Source organism: Rhamphochromis longiceps, linkage group LG2, assembly GCF_057381845.1.
Source record: "Rhamphochromis longiceps isolate RC_006_pf linkage group LG2, R_longiceps_female_GT1.1, whole genome shotgun sequence".
Classification (NCBI taxonomy): Eukaryota; Metazoa; Chordata; class Actinopteri; order Cichliformes; family Cichlidae; genus Rhamphochromis; species Rhamphochromis longiceps.
Genome location: NC_140558.1, coordinates 35340933 through 35359449, shown reverse-complemented (window position 1 = coordinate 35359449; position 18517 = coordinate 35340933). Strand labels below are relative to the sequence as shown.

The 18517-nt window shown below is 39.4% G+C and overlaps 1 protein-coding gene across 1 annotated transcript; it reads right to left on the bottom strand.

Moving 5' to 3' along the window:
- Positions 1 to 8258: 8258 nt before the first annotated feature.
- rtn4rl2b (reticulon 4 receptor-like 2b) lies at positions 8259 to 15312 on the bottom strand. Its single transcript, XM_085425773.1, has 5 exons — positions 15206 to 15312; positions 13912 to 14242; positions 12455 to 12681; positions 12111 to 12344; positions 8259 to 10519 (listed from the first exon to the last, which is right to left on the bottom strand). The coding sequence occupies exons 2-5, from the start codon at positions 13958 to 13960 to the stop codon at positions 9674 to 9676; spliced, it is 1356 nt and encodes a 451-aa protein (XP_085281899.1). The 5' UTR covers positions 13961 to 14242; positions 15206 to 15312; the 3' UTR covers positions 8259 to 9673.
- Positions 15313 to 18517: the final 3205 nt, after the last annotated feature.

Here is an 18517-nt window from a genome sequence, read left to right as displayed (position 1 = left end):
GCTGTCTGCGTAAATGTTCAGAAGAGTGGACAGATCTTCAGACAGATGTGCCCTGTCGTCACCCCGCTCTCCTCTTTTTGCTTCTAAGTGACGCAAGGCCGGACGCACAGGGCAGCAAGCCTCATCGCATAAATTCTCATGCATGTTCATGGATATTTCTGTGCATGCACACACAAGCAGAGGAGCAGTGCCAGAAGGTTGACGTTTCATTCATGAATCCAATTCTTATTTATGGCTGCATCTTATTGTTCTGACTTCTAACCTCTTCAGCTGTCAAAGCTCTATTATGGCACTTAACTAATCTGTGTCTGTCTCTTTATACTGCAAAACGCAGACAGTACAACTTTGATGAACCTAAGATATTCAACAAATCGATACAGTCAGTCAGAAACGAAAATGACTTATCAGTTCTATCTTTGCACACAGGGCTTTACTGTGACAAAAATTCTCTGTAGTTTCTTTGTTTCAAGTTTAATGAAAACTAAGAGCAGGGGTGCCAAACATAAGGCCTGGTCCCAAAATGTGCCTGCGGTGACTGTTATTAAATTTATTTATGAAACCGCCTTTTTTTTTATGTAGATATACTACATATGTAGCATGCATTACATTGTTTAGTAAAAAATTATTTTGATGTTTAGCAACATACATAAAAATACATAAAGTGAAAACAAGTTTGTTTTCCAAAAATAAATAATACTTAATAATAGTTGGGCAGCCTACTGATTAGCTACCGTAACACTCGAGTGCGTTTAACTATACTGGTAATGTGTAATTATGACCTCAGCTAAGAAACTCAGACAAGAGTAGCATGAGAGATGTTTACTTTGATTACACAAACATTATGTAGGAGTCGATAATGGATAATAGATATTTATTTGTAAATAACTGGGCACGAATAACCTGAGCTTGTTCTATAATAATATAGTGTAGTATATTTCTAACTAACTAGGTAATACTCCCTTTAAAGATATAACACGTTTTGGGGTCAACCTGAAACAACGACAAATGCGAAATGTAAAACTGAGATCAGAGGTCAAATATAAAATGACATTTGGACGTTTGGAGTACCCATATACCAGTATGCAATACCTGAATGTTTCCAATACAGTCAAAGGCAGCAGAATTTCAAGTAAAGTTTTAAATATAAAAGACATTTTATGAATGTTTGACTTTATTTAAAATCATAATAACATGATATTTAGAATATATGTTGTCAATAAAAAGGCAGTAAGAAATATTTTGATAAACTGCTATATACAGAAGCCTTAGTTTCTAAAATATAAGGCTTTCTGTCAATTTCTGACCATTAACTCATTAAGTTGTCTTTAAAAACTTTGGTGGATGTAAACCAAATTTTAATAGAATGTTTTCCATGACCCTATTCCACACCCCAACAAATTTTATGAGAATTCGTTCAAAACTTTTGGAGCTGTCGTGTTTTAAGGACAGAACTATTACGTCCTTGGCTGAGGTAATCGTGCTCAAGTTCTGAAGGGTTAGGGTCAGGGTCTAACAAAAAATTATCAATGCTTTACATTTTACATCCACAAGAAGCTAGTATAGGTTATCAACAAAAAGGTCTTGGGTTCAAATTTCTGTGTTGGAGTTCGTGCATTCTCTCTGTTGGTGTTAATGGGACTGGCAGCCTGTTTGCGGTGCACTCCTCCTCTTGCACCCATGATCCAGAACTTGATAAGGGAAAGAATTTATAGTAAAGTATGGATTTTATACCTTATGTAGTATTTTTGTTTTGTTTGTTTCTTTTTTTAAAGTAAAATCATGTGCTGTGCAGCAGCTTTTCGACCCAGTATGGAGGAGAGGGAAAAATGTGAACTCAAAAACCGCTTTGATGCAGGAGCTTTTTCAAAATCTCAAACATACAAATTGAAGGAAGCACTGGAGTCAGGAATACAAAACAATAGAAATCTGGGGTAAATCACGGAGGGGAAAGACACATTAATGCTATTTTCAAACAATTTTAAAACAGTGAGAGAGATTATTCACAAGTGGAAAACATCCAGCAGTGGACGTCCCAGCAAACTCACCCCAAAGCCAAAGAAACTGTAAAACCCCCAATAGTTACATGTGAGACACCACAGGCATCAGTTATAGGCAGAATTTAGAAAAAAGACTGAACAAGCATAGTTTGTTTGTTTTAGCCCCAATAAACATATTCTAGAAACATAGTTTTATGTTAATAATATATTATTTGTACAGTAACATAGATAGGGAGCACATAACTTCAGGAAACATGGAGCAAGGAAACACACAGCAGTGTTCGAGGATGCGACAAAGGACCAGAGGAAGATGTAAACAGTTTACACACATGGTAATGAGGTGAGGGTTAAATAAGTGGGAGACACAGCAGGAATAAATCAGGGATAATGAGAGGGCAGTTAAACTTGACAAAGTGATATAAGATGAAACACAGAGATGGGATTTGACCAGATAGGGGAAAATAAGCCAAGCAAGGAATACAATATGAACTAAAACCAAGAACAGAATTAGAGGGAAGAACCAAATGCAAAGAAACACAATCAGGAAACATTATTTTAAAAAGCCCAAAGCTTGGAACTGGGTACTTGACTCAGGAACCCGAATACATGGACAACTGTTCAAAGAACTGCAAAAGTTAAAAGAAGACATATTTAATTCAAAATTCATCGAAAGCTTTCTTTTTTGATATTTAGTAATTGTTTGGGAGGTTTCCCAGTTGACTCCCTCCTGCTTGGCAGCTCTTCGTCTAGTGAAACTCCCACAGGCAGTAGGAACATTGATGTTCAGTGTGTGAACTCATAGGCAGCCTCTCTCTCTTTCGTTGTTTCCACTTAAAATGATTTATTCATTCAGTCTTGCTTTTCTGTTCAGGAGGAAGGCTTTGCCGTCCAGCAGGCTCAGGTTTTCACGTGCTGGTTAATAGAAGCTGGCACTGCTGTGTAGCAGCACTGCAAATGATGTTTGTCAATTATGGATGTGATAGGTTTGCTTTCCTGTTGACTGCAGCCCTGCACTCTCAACCATTCGACTGAATTCTTTTGCAGGGTAAATATCCAGCACGCAGTGGGAGGAAATTAATCGGCTCCATCCTTCTGAAATTCTTCCCCCATACATTTCATTTCCTTCCGGCCTCCTTTGACGTCAGGGTGTGAGTCTCGGTTCATCCTCTGCAAATACCACGTGTGAAGGTGAACGTCAGCAAACACGACGGCAAAACGCAAACTAAAACGCCAACTCATTCGGGCCAACACGCAGGCTTATTCAAGACAAGCATAGACAGCCACGTGGAGGATACTGTCAGGGAGAGAGAAGTGCCGGAGCGATGGGTTTCAGACAAAGACTGAGTGACAGCAAATTAAAAAGATGCAAACACACAAAAGAGAGGAATAAAAGCAGAGGCAGCAGAAGTTAGATAGAGAGTTGGGGGAGAATGAGTGGGCACACATCATCAAAGTCTGACGATCAGAGAAATTCTGGCTGTTAATGGCTTGGTTCCTGCACCGGAAAAACACTAAATATGTCCCATGACCACCCAGGCAGCTGCTTTCCGCCATGGAGGGCAACCGCCCACAGTTCTGCCATGAAATTGGGACTTGAGAATATGGGAAGGGTAATTACATTGGTCACGATGAAAGTTTTTCTGCAGGTGGTTATCAGTGGCAGGAAAAAGCTGAGGGGAGTAATTTAATACTGCTATCTCATCTCCTCTAACAGTAGCGTGAAACTGTGACACACAGTAAAAAGTCCTTTTACATAACCAAAGCTCAAAACTGCCTTTAAAGTAGTTTTGTCACAGTTATACTGTGAAATACTTTCTGACCTGGTAACTGACTGCATCTAGACATATTGTAGATGTATTTCCTTTGAACATAACAGCAGAGACATTTCTTATAATAATGAAAGTAATTAAGAAAACACATGAATACTCTATAAATGGAGTTTTAAAAAAAAAACCCTTAAACTTACAAAAAATCCTTATTTTCTCTCTTTCTTGCATTCAAAAGTATAAAGTATTACTTCTCAGTTCAGTATTCAACAGCAAATTTTAATGAGACATACATTCACCAGTGATTTTATTAGGTACTTCAGAAAGGCCTTAATTCTTTGTGACATAAATTCAACAAGGTGCTAAAAACATTCATCAGAGATTCTGGTGCATATTCGCACGACAGCATCACATAGTTGCTGCAGATTTGTGAGCTCTACATGCATTAATACACTGAACTGCTGTCATGTGATTGACTGATTAGACAAGCAGTTGAAAAGGCATACCTGAAAAAAGGCACCGGTGAATACATATAACTCACTAACTCATTAAAACAGGGCCTTTTGTATTTTCTTATACCACATAATGTTTTTTTCACTCATACTTAATTCTTATAAATATATGCTGCATGATTAAATATGAAAGATGATGATTACATGAATTGATTATATTAAGAGGCATTTAAGTCTTACACAGACATTTACAAATAGAAGACACAAATATTTACTGTAACTTTTTCCTGTTTTTCTTCCATGTCACATTGGCAATGAATTAGCTTAGCTTAACTAGCTAGCTAACTAACTAACCTAAAAAACAAACAAGAAACCAAAACAAGGTGAAATATCCACATTGCCTCTGCCTAGGGGTGGGTTTTGATTATCTATTTATCGATTAAAATCGATTCTGGCTTGGATAACGTGATATCGATTCATTAAAATCCTAAATCGATTTTTAAATATAAATTTATTTTGCCCGAAATGCCAGAATCTCAGGTTAAACCTCACGAAATTTCTACAACCACCAAACAGCTAAAACAGTCAGTGGGAGCAGGTACACGGATTCTGCACAAAGACGTAAACACAAAAGGCGGACCCAAGGCATCCAAATCAGTGAGATGTCGCCTTTCTCACCCGACGGCCTGTACACAGACGCAGACACGCCGTGGGCGCTGAAAGCCGACAGCTCACTGATTTTGAAGCGTCAGCGGGCGCTTTTTGTTTACCTCCTTTTTGCACTAGATTCTGAAGCTGCAGGTTTTTATCTCTCTCCAAACAATATTGACTGAACCAGCAGCCAAAGATGATCCAAACTACTTTTTTCACATAAACTTCGTCACCCACTCCTACTTATTACCCACCAGTCTATGGTGTCGGCCACTGTTTGTTTGTTTGTTTGTGTGTTTTTTTTTAAACTTACTTCCGACAAGAAAGCTTAATTTCTGCTGTTCAATACTGAACAAATTTAAACTTTTTAAAATTATGCAAAATTGCAAAAATGCTTAGCTGTGTCTCTAATCAAACCTCTGTAACTTTGCTTTGCTTCACTTCGTTTTTGACTGCACAATGTATTTAAGGTCATCTGCTATAAAAACCCAGCAAACCGCCTTCGTGTTTTTCTGTGTTTTATCCTCAGTTACTTTGACACAAAGGAATCAGCTGTGATGGTTACACCTTTGATAAAGTCTCACAAGTGTCAGCTTTCTTTTTATAGATATAAAAATATAGAAATGTACTGATAAGTGATCAGAATTATAATATTTATGACTGTCTGAGGCAAAATTTCCCCGATTCGAATCGAATCGAATAAATTCGGGACCTTGTGAATCGGAATCGAATCGATTCTAGAAATCAGTGACGATACCCAACCCTACCTCTGCCTATTAGTAGGTTATTGAATTAAAAACAACAACCTTGTAATAAATCTCAAATGATTTATTTTTTATTTACAATATTTTACAACAACTTTAATTTATGAAGCCACGTAGAATCTTACCTAAACAGTATAAAATGTTCCTAGTTACAGGCTCTTAAGCTACATAGAAGTAAGTCCAATATTTTTCAAGGTTTATGGCTGTGGAGGTGTAGGAAGACAGGGACATCTATATATCAGAACAACAATCCCTGGCTCCTCAAATCTACATGTTGAAGTTTCTTGATGTATATCTGTGAGTGAGTGTCTGAATGTTAGATAAGGGACTAATACATAGAAAAAAGTGTTTGTAATGATGGGTGTAGTAAAAGTGCTTAAAAGTACAGGTTCATTTGCAATTTCTACAAGTTTTGATTCTGTTAGCTAAAAAGTCTGGGGAAAACAAAAATGTTAATTGAAAAGTAACCAAAGGTCTGACTCACCTATTAACACTTTGGAGGCCTCTAAATTTATTTGAAAATATTCATGGTATGAAGTAAAATTTCGCATTGATCTATAAAGTTTTAGTAAAGAAACAAATTTGCTGACTCTGAGGATTTTTCCACGAATGACCCAGTAACAAAATCCACCTACCAGCATCTCTGAAGCGCTATAATTTAATACTATTATTTGTTTTAAATAAATGTAAAAGCATGTGAAAATTGCTCGTTGATATTTTTTGAGTTTTTACTGAGTTTTCGCCTCTGAGCAGTTGCCAGGCAACAAGTAGACTCCAGGAAGTGCCTGGGCCTAGTCAAAAAAATACTCTGACATATATCGCTCTGTAAAGCAGTAAACACACATTTATACAGTGTTTCTAAGAATCAAACATACCAGATATGATGTTCTTACTAGTGATCTTAAAAAGTGCAGGTTTTATTCCTCAAACTTTTTAAATTATTACACACCTTTCCCCCTCTTTTCAGTCTTTGAGCTAAGCTATTTCACAGAGCTATCTGGGAGTAGTGTCAATGTTCTCATCTAACTTCCTTTCAGATCAAGAACAAACTTTTTCACAGCTGATATTTAGAATTTTTATTCCAGTAAGGGGAGATTCTTCCTTTTTTTGTACGTGCTTTTGCGCAAGTTCTCAATGGGAAATGAGCCAGCATTGGCACACCTGTGGAGAAAGGAGGACAGGTAACACCAGGTGTCATGTAAAGTGGTCAGTAATTGTTTATTTAGTGGAGAAAAAGATTCAAACAAACTTCTCAGTACTTTTAAGGTTCAGAGAAGCTATTCCCGCAGATCACTGGGAACCGCGGGGAATAGGTTATGTCCCTGGTGGGTAAAGTCAATTATAATAAAATGGTTTTCCTTTAGAGTCAGCAGGTGTCAATATCACAAAGTAAAGACGTATTAAGGCTACTTTTAAACAATTTTGAAACAATGAGAGAGATTCTTCACAAGTGGAAAACATCCAGTGTTCCCAGCAGAAAGATGGAACTAGCATAGTTTGTTTGTTTTAGGCTCAATAAACACATTCTAGAAAGATGCATAGTTTTATGTTAATATTATATTATTTGTACCATATTTGTAACATATGACTCATTTATTTGTTATCAAACGTCAGTTATTGGCTTACATTTTTATGTGTGAGGATCACAGGACTAACTTGACTTGTGCAGATTTTTCAGATATTCAGTATTTTTTTTGTGGTACCTTTTTTGTTATAAAAAAGGACAGTATTTGTTGTGTAAAATGCAATTCTTAAAAAACTGATTTTTGTCACTTTTCAGTGAATCTGAACTACAACCAGAAGCAACAATCACATATTTTAATATTAAAATAAAAACAAGGCAATCTGTGAAAGTTGTGAATAATTATTTACATGGAGGCCAACCACGAAGTGTGAAGTTGGAGGCAACTCAGCTAAACTTCTTTTTGTGTGCACATGTTGCTGTTTATGTACGTGCACGTGTCCTTGCACTAGCAAACAGATGCGTGAGTGTGTGCATCATCATCATCATTATCATTAGCATGGTGAGAGTATCTGTTGAGGGGGTGTGCTGATTCCGGGACACATCACATATTCATCCCTGGTGTGCTCCCCGTTCTGCCCTGAATCATACCTCAGCCCCTCCCTCCAAACCCCCGCACACACACACGCACATCTCGAGAGCTTATTCATCCATCTCACTGTATATGTAATGCGACCTGATATAGCTGCCTTCTGCACATGTTGAGAAAAGTGACTGGCTTAACATAGCCAAGGCTGGATACCTTGAACACACACTGCGTCTACTACACACAGTTATACAGATAATAAATATCCCCTCCCTTCTATAAACAAATATCCTCACTTTTGCACGAGTCCCTCATTTTACTGGATGGAATATTCCATGCAAAGCCCTTATTCAATAGGTTATCAATTTCAGACTTGCTGAAAGACTTGTTGCATTATATAACTGTATGTCTTATGCTTTGCTACTCAGGTTTCTGCTCTCTGCTTTCATCTGATTAAGTGTTCGTGTAAATTCATTATTGATTTTTTTGTTCTTTTGCATCATCCTTAGAGAGCACTTAGAGTGAGATTAGAGCAAAGACAAGAACAAAGAAAACTCCCACTCACTTCTGTGTAATTATTTCTTTATTTTTTTAATAAAGCAAAGCACTTCCATAACAGTTTTTTAATTTTTCATCAAAAAAAACAGACTAACGAATGTCACAGTATGTCTCATGTTCTGTTCTGAAACTCACAGTCATCATCGAGGTTTGGTTTCAGATTTAACATGTGGGGCCGACGTGGACTGTATGTCACAGTTAGGCTTCATTGGTCGTAAACAACACACATACACTTTTCCATAAACACATACTGGGGTTAGAAAGGTTCAGCTTATAAAGAGAAGAGATGGTTCAGAGTGTAAATGCTGCATGCAGTTTTAAAATACAGTTCTTGGTCATTTTTTGTGTGTATGAAGGATTTTTTTTTTCAGATTTCAGGTTAGAAAAAAAGCACATACAGACATGTAAAATAATAAAAAACAATATCAGGTATAAGTGTAATAAAATAGGACTTCTGGACTTCCACACAACATGCATACAGGCACTCACTTTTCTAAGATAGATGAAGATCCGTCTCTTCCAGACTTTTCTAGACTCTCTTATCTACATCACTTAAGTTTCACTCACACAACCACAACAGAAAATTGAAACCCACACACAAATCAGTTATAACTCCATGTCTGGGATATCGAAAACTTTTAGATTTATAAAGGGCAAAGTGATAATAGTGGAAATCAAGAGGTGCATATTTAATTTGCTTGCCATCCTTTTACAGTCTAAGCATCTCTTCTATCTTCACAAACAGCTGTTTACTACGATCAAAGTACAAATCCATCTAGTCTAAGATACAGTGTGCTGGATGCATATGTACAGTGATGGTGTGTGGTATGTACAGATGGTTTGCTGGCATCTCTGGGATCACACAAGGTTTTGAATCTGAAGGAGGGAGGTTAGTCACTCCTGGTTGCATTGAAGTGAACACCTCAAACTGCTTTACTTCTCTCCTCCTAGATCTCTCTTGTTAATCCACATCTTTATCCTACTTCTGGTAATGCCAAATAATCTTCCTTTAATAATGTTAGTGATAATTGGATGGTGAGTACTAGTTAATATAGAAAACAGCTGGATAGTTTTACAACGCCTGCGCTGTTTACAGCTGTGATAGAAAAAAAAAAAAAGACATCTGGAGACCCCACCAGCTAACTTCGTAGTTTTCTGCCTTTGTGTTGTCACTGTCATTCAGCTCTGATGTCATCCTAAGCCTGTACTATGAAAGATCAGGTATTTCACGATCAATTGTGTCTGGCTCTACATCAGCTCAACTGACCTGGCACTTTTAAGCAGCTCCCTGCTGCCTTGCCTGTCTCCTGCTTCAGTGTAGCACCCCTTGCATGTTGAGGAGGCAACTGAAAGGACTCAAGATCCAGGTTTTTGTTAGTATTAGAAAGAGGAGAGGGAGAAATCAGAGAAAGAAACAGGTAGAAAGGAGAAAGGAGTTCAGCTGAAAAGGAAATGGAAGGAGAATAAGAGTATGGTGAGGGTGAGGAGGTGGAGTGGGCGTGGAGTGATGGCTAGGGAGGAGAATGAGGGGAAGGCTTGGTCGTCATAGCTTGGAGCACAGTCCAGCTCAACACAGCGGACAGAGGAATCTTCATTGCCATAGTTGGTCCAGTATTCTTCTTGGTCGAGTTTGGGGAGGGCTGCCTCATCAGCTGACAGTTCATACTTGGAGGGGAACTGAGGCTTGACCGCAGGGAAAGGGAATGACTTCACTGTTTCTGAGCTCTTCTGGTACAAGGACTTTGATTTGGATTCGGGTTTGTTCTTGGAGAACCACCAGCGGGTCTTGGTACTGAAGGTGGTTGTGGTGGATCCAGCCAGAGAGCCGGGGTCAGGAAGAGGGCAGAGAGCGAAATCCATTTCTCGGAGGAATCGGAGGTCCTGACCACGACGTGTAGATGGGGAAGTGCACACAAGGTCAGATGAGGAGATGCGGGCCTTGCGGAACCACTCCCAAAGGGGACGTGCCTCACAGCCACAGGACCAGGGGTTACCATTGAGGCGGAGGAACTGGATGTCTTGGACATCTTTCATGGTCTGTCCTGGTAGCTCAGCCAGGGAGTTGTTGAACAGGTAGAGGATGGTAAGACGGCCAAGGTCACGAAAGGCCTTGCGGTTGACCTGCCTGATGCGATTGTCATGCAGAAGGAGACGGTCCAGGTTGACCAGACCCCTGAACACATTTTCAGTGAGGGTACGGATACGGTTCCCATGCAGGAACAGATGGGTGAGGTTGACCAGATCAGAGAAAAGGTCATCATGCAGAAAATGGAGTTGATTTTCCTGCAGCAAAGTCAAAATGCAACATTTAGTGCTGGGAAAAAAGTGAAAAGTAAAACTATAGACTGCATATAAAAGATACACATAGTCTCCAATGCAGAAGTGACTTAAGCTTGCAATCTGTTTAGTTGTCAGAAGGGGGCGACTGCTGGTTTAATTCTCAACTCAAATTATAATCCCACTAAGACTAAAATAAATGATGATGGATTGTATATATATATATAAAAAGGCTACTTCGTGATTGCAAGTTGCTGTCTTAAAAAACTTGAAACTAATGATTAACATCATAATGTTTACATCTATCTTTAATATGCAGTCTATGAGAAAGACTAAAGAAGCTGGGTATGGTGGTTTTTGTTAAAGACTGCATACAACAGATTCAAGTCTTACAACAAAAGGTCAAAGCTGATTTTGAATCCTGAAATCTAGAAATGATTGGAAGCTCACACAATGTGTGACACAAAAGCTGCCTTTAACGAATTACTGAACATCCAACATTTCTCTTTGAGTCAGCGATCAATATGAGCAGTAAAAATAAATAAATAAAAGAATATCTCACCTCCCTCTGATTGCAGTTATAATTTATGCACACGTGAGAAGTGATCTGTTTGAAAGTAGCTTTATAACACTGAGAAGTGACCTGCATTGTCTGAGTCACACTGAATGTGGGATGTGTTCTCTTTAATTCCCTCAGAAGGCTTCTTGGCAGGCAGTTATTGTCTGATTGGAAGAGAGTTTAAATTCAGGAACAGATGAGATCTCACTGTTAGCTGCCAAAAGCTGACAGCAACCAAAAAAATAATGCACATGGCATCTCTGCAAGCTAATTTTCAATGCATTAAAATCAAATCACTGCCTGTTATATTATATCTCTACTTTAAAAAAAAAAAACTATTTGGATCTATTGTACTGGTTTTGAAGTGATTTAAAAAGATGACTTTAGGTTTTCTTTTTCACTTATTTTAAATAAAATTAACTTAAGGATGAATATGAAGTGTTGTAGTAATTTTCCTGCCTTCTACAAGTGGTGATTGTATCACCATCCTTGCCATCTATATGTGTATTTTAAGTTTGGATTGATATTACTTCCTCTGACTTGTAGATACACTTGCTGAAAGTAAATGTGTGGACATGTGTTTTGTTTTTTCTTTTACAATTTATATTATTAGAAGATCTGTCAACTACCCACTTAGCTTACATTGATCATTATCTGCATTGAGTTTATAGTAATTAAATAAATCTATTGTCATATTGTAAATCTATCCTTATACGATAGTTTCAGTGTTTTTTAACTGCTCAATGGTTCTAATTTTCTTTGTAGATATACATTTCTGCATCTTTTTATTTTTACAACTTATTTTTGTTTGCATATAAATGCCTGTGGTGTGTGCAACTCACGCTTCAACACGTGCAATATGAAAGCATCAACGTGCGTGTGGGTGTGCAGCCTGTGCAAGCTTTAAATCAATTCTACAACACAACTAAACGTAGTAATTTTGCATACCCTTGATCATACCCATGTATTACTATCCAACATCTTACTGTGAACGTACTGGTCATCTTTTAGGTGTGTGTGTGTGAATGTTGTCTTTACCTGCAGATAGAGAAATTGCAGGCTGTACAGCTTGTGGAAGAGATCATGGGGGAGAGTGGCCAGCTTGCAACGATGCATATGCAGGCTCTGCAGCTTCTCCAAGCCCCTGAAGGCTCCACCTTCCAAGTGGCGCAGTGAAGGGTTGTCACCCAGATCCAGCTCTTCCAGTACCCTGAGGTTACTAAAGGCTCCGGCCTCAATCCATGTGATGTTGTTGCCATATAGCCAAAGCACCTGCAGAGGAATTCAACAGGACAGCAAAGAAAAATAAGAATAATGGCATGAGAGAGGAAAAATACATTTCTGCACATAATTTCTATAAATAGTGTTGTCACTCTGCTCACTTGTGTCTCAAAGCCAAAAGAGTCTGCGCGAAGCTCTGTGATGCGGTTGTTCTGGAGGAAAACACGTTGTGAGTTGTAGGGCACACCGGCCGGCACTATGGTGAGGTTCTGGGACTGGCAGCTGACCGTCATGGGCGTAGGGTAACACACACACAGCTTGGGGCATGCTGTGACCCCACCCGGCTTCACCACCACCAGCCACAGAATCAGCCATAGGGTTAGTCCACCTGGAAAGAGAAGAAAAAGGCAATGTTAGCATGAGAAAGCTGCAGGAGTAGCAGCTTGGAAAAACGTGCACATTGTGTGTGAGAAAGAGTGACTGGCAAAGAAAAAGAGATTGGATTCAGCTTTAGGTACCATTTCTTTTTCTTTTTGTCTGTCTGTCAAAACTTTTGTTTTGTTGTTAGTGATTCCTTTTAACATCGCTGTGCTCTTACCCGTGACCTGTTGATGGATTCAGAACCTTAGGTTTCATATATAATTCAGCAGCTTACATTACAAAAATCAATCACCCATTCATATCCACCTTATCACTTTACCTAAGTAGCAGTGGATTTTGTGACATGGTTACATAACCGTGGATTTCAGCAGTTTAGACTATAAATTAGCCACAAATCAAGAATCAAAATATATTTAAGAGGCAGAAACGAGAAGCATATTGCCTCCCTGTTACATTTACCCCGTTTTCTACTTCTCAGGCTGTTTCAACCAAAAGGATGTTTCCGCTGAAAGGTTGTCTACGCGGAGGGCACGCGTAAAACTAGTAACCAAACCCGGATCAGTTTCGGTTCTTATGATTAATTTAGCAGCTTCTTGGCATCGCTCAGATTACGGTGCACAAAAAAGTGGGCAAGGCGGGAAAAGTACATGCGTTAAATATTAACGAGGTTCCTTTTCATCTATTGTGCGCAAGATTTTCCAGCGTCTCACCCCTGACCTCTTAACAAGTTGGACTATTAGCCGCGCTGGACGCTGAGAGACAGCTGGAACCAGAGCTCTGGAGTCAAATAGGGCATATGTCTTTCATATTTACACTAACGTTAAAGTAACAAATTGTGCGCGCAAAACTCATGCTTTTATCTCTCCATGCGTAAAACAGTATGGAGAGCAGAGGAAAAAGCTTTGACCAAGTAACTTTTTAAGCAGATCACAAAATCTGTACCCCAGAGTGAGCATCCCTGACACGTTTCTTTAACTCTCATAATATGTAGCTGACATATACAGTTTATATTCACAGTAAAATGATTAGAAAACAGTCAGACTGACTGCGCGTAAATCGAAGTCTACACTTTGTTTTTCTGTCTAACAAAGGCTGCTTAAACCCAAAATGACACGACAATATTCCCTGAAAACACTAAAAAAACTGAAACGTGTTCAAAGGTAAGTAAAAAGGTGTCAGCTATAAGCACATGAATGCACCTGTAGAATCTGCAGATGCAAAATGGTGAGGAACTTACCCTTGTAGTTGCGGGCGCTGGAGCCCCTCACGGTGCGACGAGTTTCCATCTCGAACCAAAGCCGAAAGCGAGTTAGCCTGCACGGCGTGGAAGTGCCTGCTTGATGCTATCTCTGCTGAGATTCAGCTCTGGTGACCGAGTCACTGCTGCTTCAGGCAGTGACGTACCGGAGTCCCGAGGAGCTTTTTATCCCCGTGGCCGGTCTTCGCCCACTGCCGTGGGTAGCGGAGGATCCTCTACGTCAGCCTGGGAGGAGGAGTTACCGGAGGAAGCGACTAGAAAGGCAATGGCAAAGCTTGCCACTGTCATCTTGGCGGCAGACCTCCACTGGCTGTCAAAAGAAAAATAATATAATTCAACATTAATCATTTATTATGCTGTGATAATGAAACACAACATAAACTAGAAATTTTATAATTTGTTTTTATAATTCGTTACATTTTCTTTCTGAGCATGTATTAAATATTCTAACCATTCCCCAACGTTTAATACAAATATCCAGTATTTAGTTTAACTATTGCAATAATTTCTTTGTTCATCGTTTAAGACAACTCGCAGTGTGGGAGGATTGGAGGTGGATGGAGGTGACAAAAAACTAATTACTGAGAAAAAAGTAAGAATTATTGCTGCATGACTACTGCACATTAAACGAATTCGTGTGTAGCCTCGTGGCACATGTACTCTGGGGAGGTGGAGGTGGGAAAACTCATCTGGCCTTAAAGTCAAGTTATCGTTTCTCTTCTTCGGTGTAGGCCAGGCTAGAAAGAAGCCGATAGACGCCTACAGTTCAGAATAACAGATGAACATGAAAGGGAAACCCAGCGGTGGAGCGAAATCATCTACCACAGCATATGACCTGGTTATATTAGTGTGTGTGAAAGGGAGAGATAACACCACTGACATATCGTAGTAGTACAACACCTGCACATCAGGCTGCATTTATTCACACCAATCCTCTTTGCAAATGTCACATTTACCAAAGCAATGCATTATTAATCCTCCAGTGGACTGATGAAATGTGGATTTTCTTTGCGCTGTGGATGTGAATAAAGATGATGGGATGACTACCAGTAACAATGACACAGGGACACAGAGTACCCATTTGACTGAATAGGTCCCATAAGTCGCATCCTTGAGCCAATTTGGCTGCAGAACAAATGATTTGCTAGAAAAGGCGCGAAGCAGCGCGCACGGGCGGGACGTGGGATGGATGACAGGGGACATGGAGTTTTGTTTTGTTTTTTTCCATGTGAAATTAACTGTGTCAGGGCAGGGGTGGGCAGAGTTTACTCACAAGTGAGTCCTTCTTTCGTGGCACGGGTCAAGCCCAGGTCCAGCATGATGCGCATCATCTGTTCCCCAGTGAACACACGCTCACCAAAACCTGCTCCTTGAAGGTCATTTGTAACTCCAAGCTGTGAGCGAAGCGCAGGCAATAAAAACCGTCTGGAGTCACACGATTTCTTGGCGTCGGTATAGTGATTGGGGGAGGCAGTTCAACAAGGAGGCATTAGTGGCCTCAGCGGGGGTCTGTGGAATAGATAAGGTCGCGTGTGTGTGTGCACATGTAATGCACACAGGGTATTCTTGGCCTCAGGGTGAGTGGGGGAGGCAGCCAGCTCACCAACAAGTGTCCACCTTCAAGTGTGTGTCTGCCCACCTGCATGTGGGCGGCTCTTGGTGCCCCTTCTACAATAATGATCTAGTATCCATGCAGACTGAGACAATTTATGATTCATTCTTGTGTGTGTGTGTTTACATCGGCGCTTACCTGAGACTTACCTGAGTATGTGTGTGTGAGATGCCAAAGCTATGGCCCATCTAATCAGAACAAAATATTAAAGTGGATAAATGTATGCAAGGACATACACAGGCACACATCTATCTCCATTCCCAGATACATTCTCTCACTTGCCTGCTGTGTCAAAGTGAATCACTGGAACGCTGGCATTTGAACTGGTGTAAACACAGCATGTTCAAAGGATCTGTCCTGATCCTAAAAAAAGTGTTGGTGACTCTGTCCATAACCCCCACTCACACATACAAACATACACACACAGCTGAAGACCTTGTGTGAGGACTGAGTGCGGATCTCTGCCCACAGGGTGGAAATTCAAGGAGAAAACTCCAGAAACTTTGCTTTCATGGCTTCGCTCTCTCAAAGTTTGTCTCATTTACGTCAGGCTCCTTGTATTTCTCGACCTCTTGGTATGGGGGAGGTTAAGCTTATCATTAAAGGCATCTGAGGACCTAAACCCTGTGAGGTATTGCAAAAAGTCATTTGAATTGGTCAGCACAGCTAGTCCAAGAATCGTTTTCAAATCTCTGCCTTTTAATGCACTGTGAACTTGAAAGAAATGTATGAATCAGACAAAATGTGGGTGTCTTTTGGGACAGAAAAGGTCTGACAAGACTTAGCTAACGAGACAATGAATCATTTGATATTTTGTTTCAGTGTCAGTGGAGAAGCTGTAAAGTTCATGTTTAGTTGTGTAATTAACGTGATGTATCTGAAACCAAATTCACTGCAAAACTGGGAGATGCAAAATAAGAGAAATCTAAAGTGTAGTTGTGTAACGTGTGCTTTAGTCACTGATAACTGAAGTGGAAAGTGGCCCTCTTTAGGACTAAAAGTATGTGGACATGGAACAGGCCAAAATCATGACTTCATCTCATACAAACATAAGTAATTACTTTTACTTTTATTACTCTGGTTTAAAAACCTCTGTTTAAGCCTTTGCAGAAAATCTTAAGGAATTTGTTTTCATTCAGCTTCACAAAGCTGTTAGGTGATAACTTTTCACCCTCACTCTTTTAGTTCCAAAAGCATGAGGTTTAGGCCACAATGATTATGTTTAAAACAAGACAGACACAAACTGTGGCACGCAATAGGCCTCTTCTGTAGGAGATCAGGTGAATAACTTGGTTATCAAAAACTATCACCTTTCTTCACCTTGAGAAGCTCTTGGAATGCTTTTGTAATATGCACTCAGACATGCTTTTGCACTCTAAAGCTCTGTCAGATCAATTCTACATCAACTGGCTGAATCTGAGTACATCCCTTTATACGTCACAATTCATCCTGCTACATGTACCAGCAGTCACTTTTTGAGATATTTGTTAGCCAAGTCCAGTCTGGCCCTCTTATTCTTGAGTGTAACCAGTGGTTTGCACCTTTTTGTAGACCACCTGTATTTACATTCATGTGGGAGTCTCTTCATTGCAGACTCTGATAATGATACACCTTCTTCTACTAGACTGCTCTCTATGTTGTGAAGTTGATTTTTTTCAAGCAAGGAAATACATTTGTGCATCTGCACTTTAGTTCTCTTCTGTGGCCTTTCAGAACTTTGGATCTTAGTGAGATGACCAGCGAGTGATCTTGTCTTTATTTATTGAACAAGATTGTTGAGTAGACCACTCCTGTCTCTGGCAGGTTTGTAATGATTGCCTCCCTCACTTGCACTGATATCTCTTGGTTTTTGTTTATCTTTTGCAGTTTTATTTGATAGTTTAGTTTTTGTTCATCATTCATTTTGGGAGACAAAATCCTTTGGCCCATGGTGTGGCTGGACCCAGACTCCTTCCATCTTTTTGTTCCTTTTTTGCAGGAAAAGGAACAAGAGTTTCTAACAAGAAATGATTCTTAGTGGCAAACTGAAACTGGGGTGTGGTTTTTTTTTGTTGGGGTCACTGAGATTAGTTGAGCCTTTGCTTGTTCCTAGTTGCGACCTACTAAAAATTGAAGTCAAACACTTTCAAATCACACCTCGAGTGTTTGATTTAAATGCCTTTGTAGTTTTGTACAGAGGCATACTGTTCATGGAAATACATATTCTGCACAATATATAATGCATGTAATGAAAACGCATACAATTCAAGTGATCAGCAACTTCAGATTAAATATACATTAAATAGAACCATTATACTCATTTCTATCTCAACATTTTTATCCTTGGATGGCAGTAAGCATGATTTAAACCTCATAACAAAACTAATTGATCTCATGCTCAGTCTTTTTGAAGCTCTTCAATTCAACAACTGTCTTGAAACAAGTCTTTTTAAGCTCCTCTTCCTGTAAGCCAATCTTTCTGTAGACTGAATGCCTCTCACAAACAAAAGATTTGAACAGCAGGTGGGTGGGGCTGTTGTGCTCACTGCCAGCGCTGTACGCCTGATATGACCATATTAAGGACATCTGCTGTCAGTGACATCACAAGAGAGACAGGACAACCTATGAGGGGAAAGTGAGGCTCGGATCTCCTTTTTCTGTGAAAACTGTGCTGTCGTCATCAACATATGTGGTAAAAATAATTTATGCCCCATATGGGTTTGCTTACTTTTGTCCAACTTGTTAATATTGTAGTTTGTTACTTGCGTCATTGTTGAATCTCTTTTTCTGAGGTCATCATTTTACCAAATGTGTTGATCATTATAATTAAAATCAATGGAACTGGCTGAATTTCAGACAATTTTTGAATAATTTCATTTTTGATAGAATTTCTAATCTCACATTGACCCTCTGAACTAAGTGGCATATACAAATATTCTATACAAATCTCACAGTCGCATGTATTTATACATTTGACAGATCAATTGAGCACCA

What these genes read in the sequence shown, in the direction of transcription:
- rtn4rl2b (XM_085425773.1), bottom strand. Translation starts at nt 13,960, where the DNA reads ATGGAAACTCGTCGCACCGTGAGGGGCTCCAGCGCCCGCAACTACAAG. An exon ending in CAGCGCCCGCAACTACAAGG is followed by an intron (nt 12,682 to 13,911) that starts GTAAGTTCCTCA and finishes TTCTCTTTCCAG; the next exon opens with GTGGACTAACCCTATGGCTG. An exon ending in CTTTTGGCTTTGAGACACAA is followed by an intron (nt 12,345 to 12,454) that starts GTGAGCAGAGTG and finishes ATTCCTCTGCAG; the next exon opens with GTGCTTTGGCTATATGGCAA.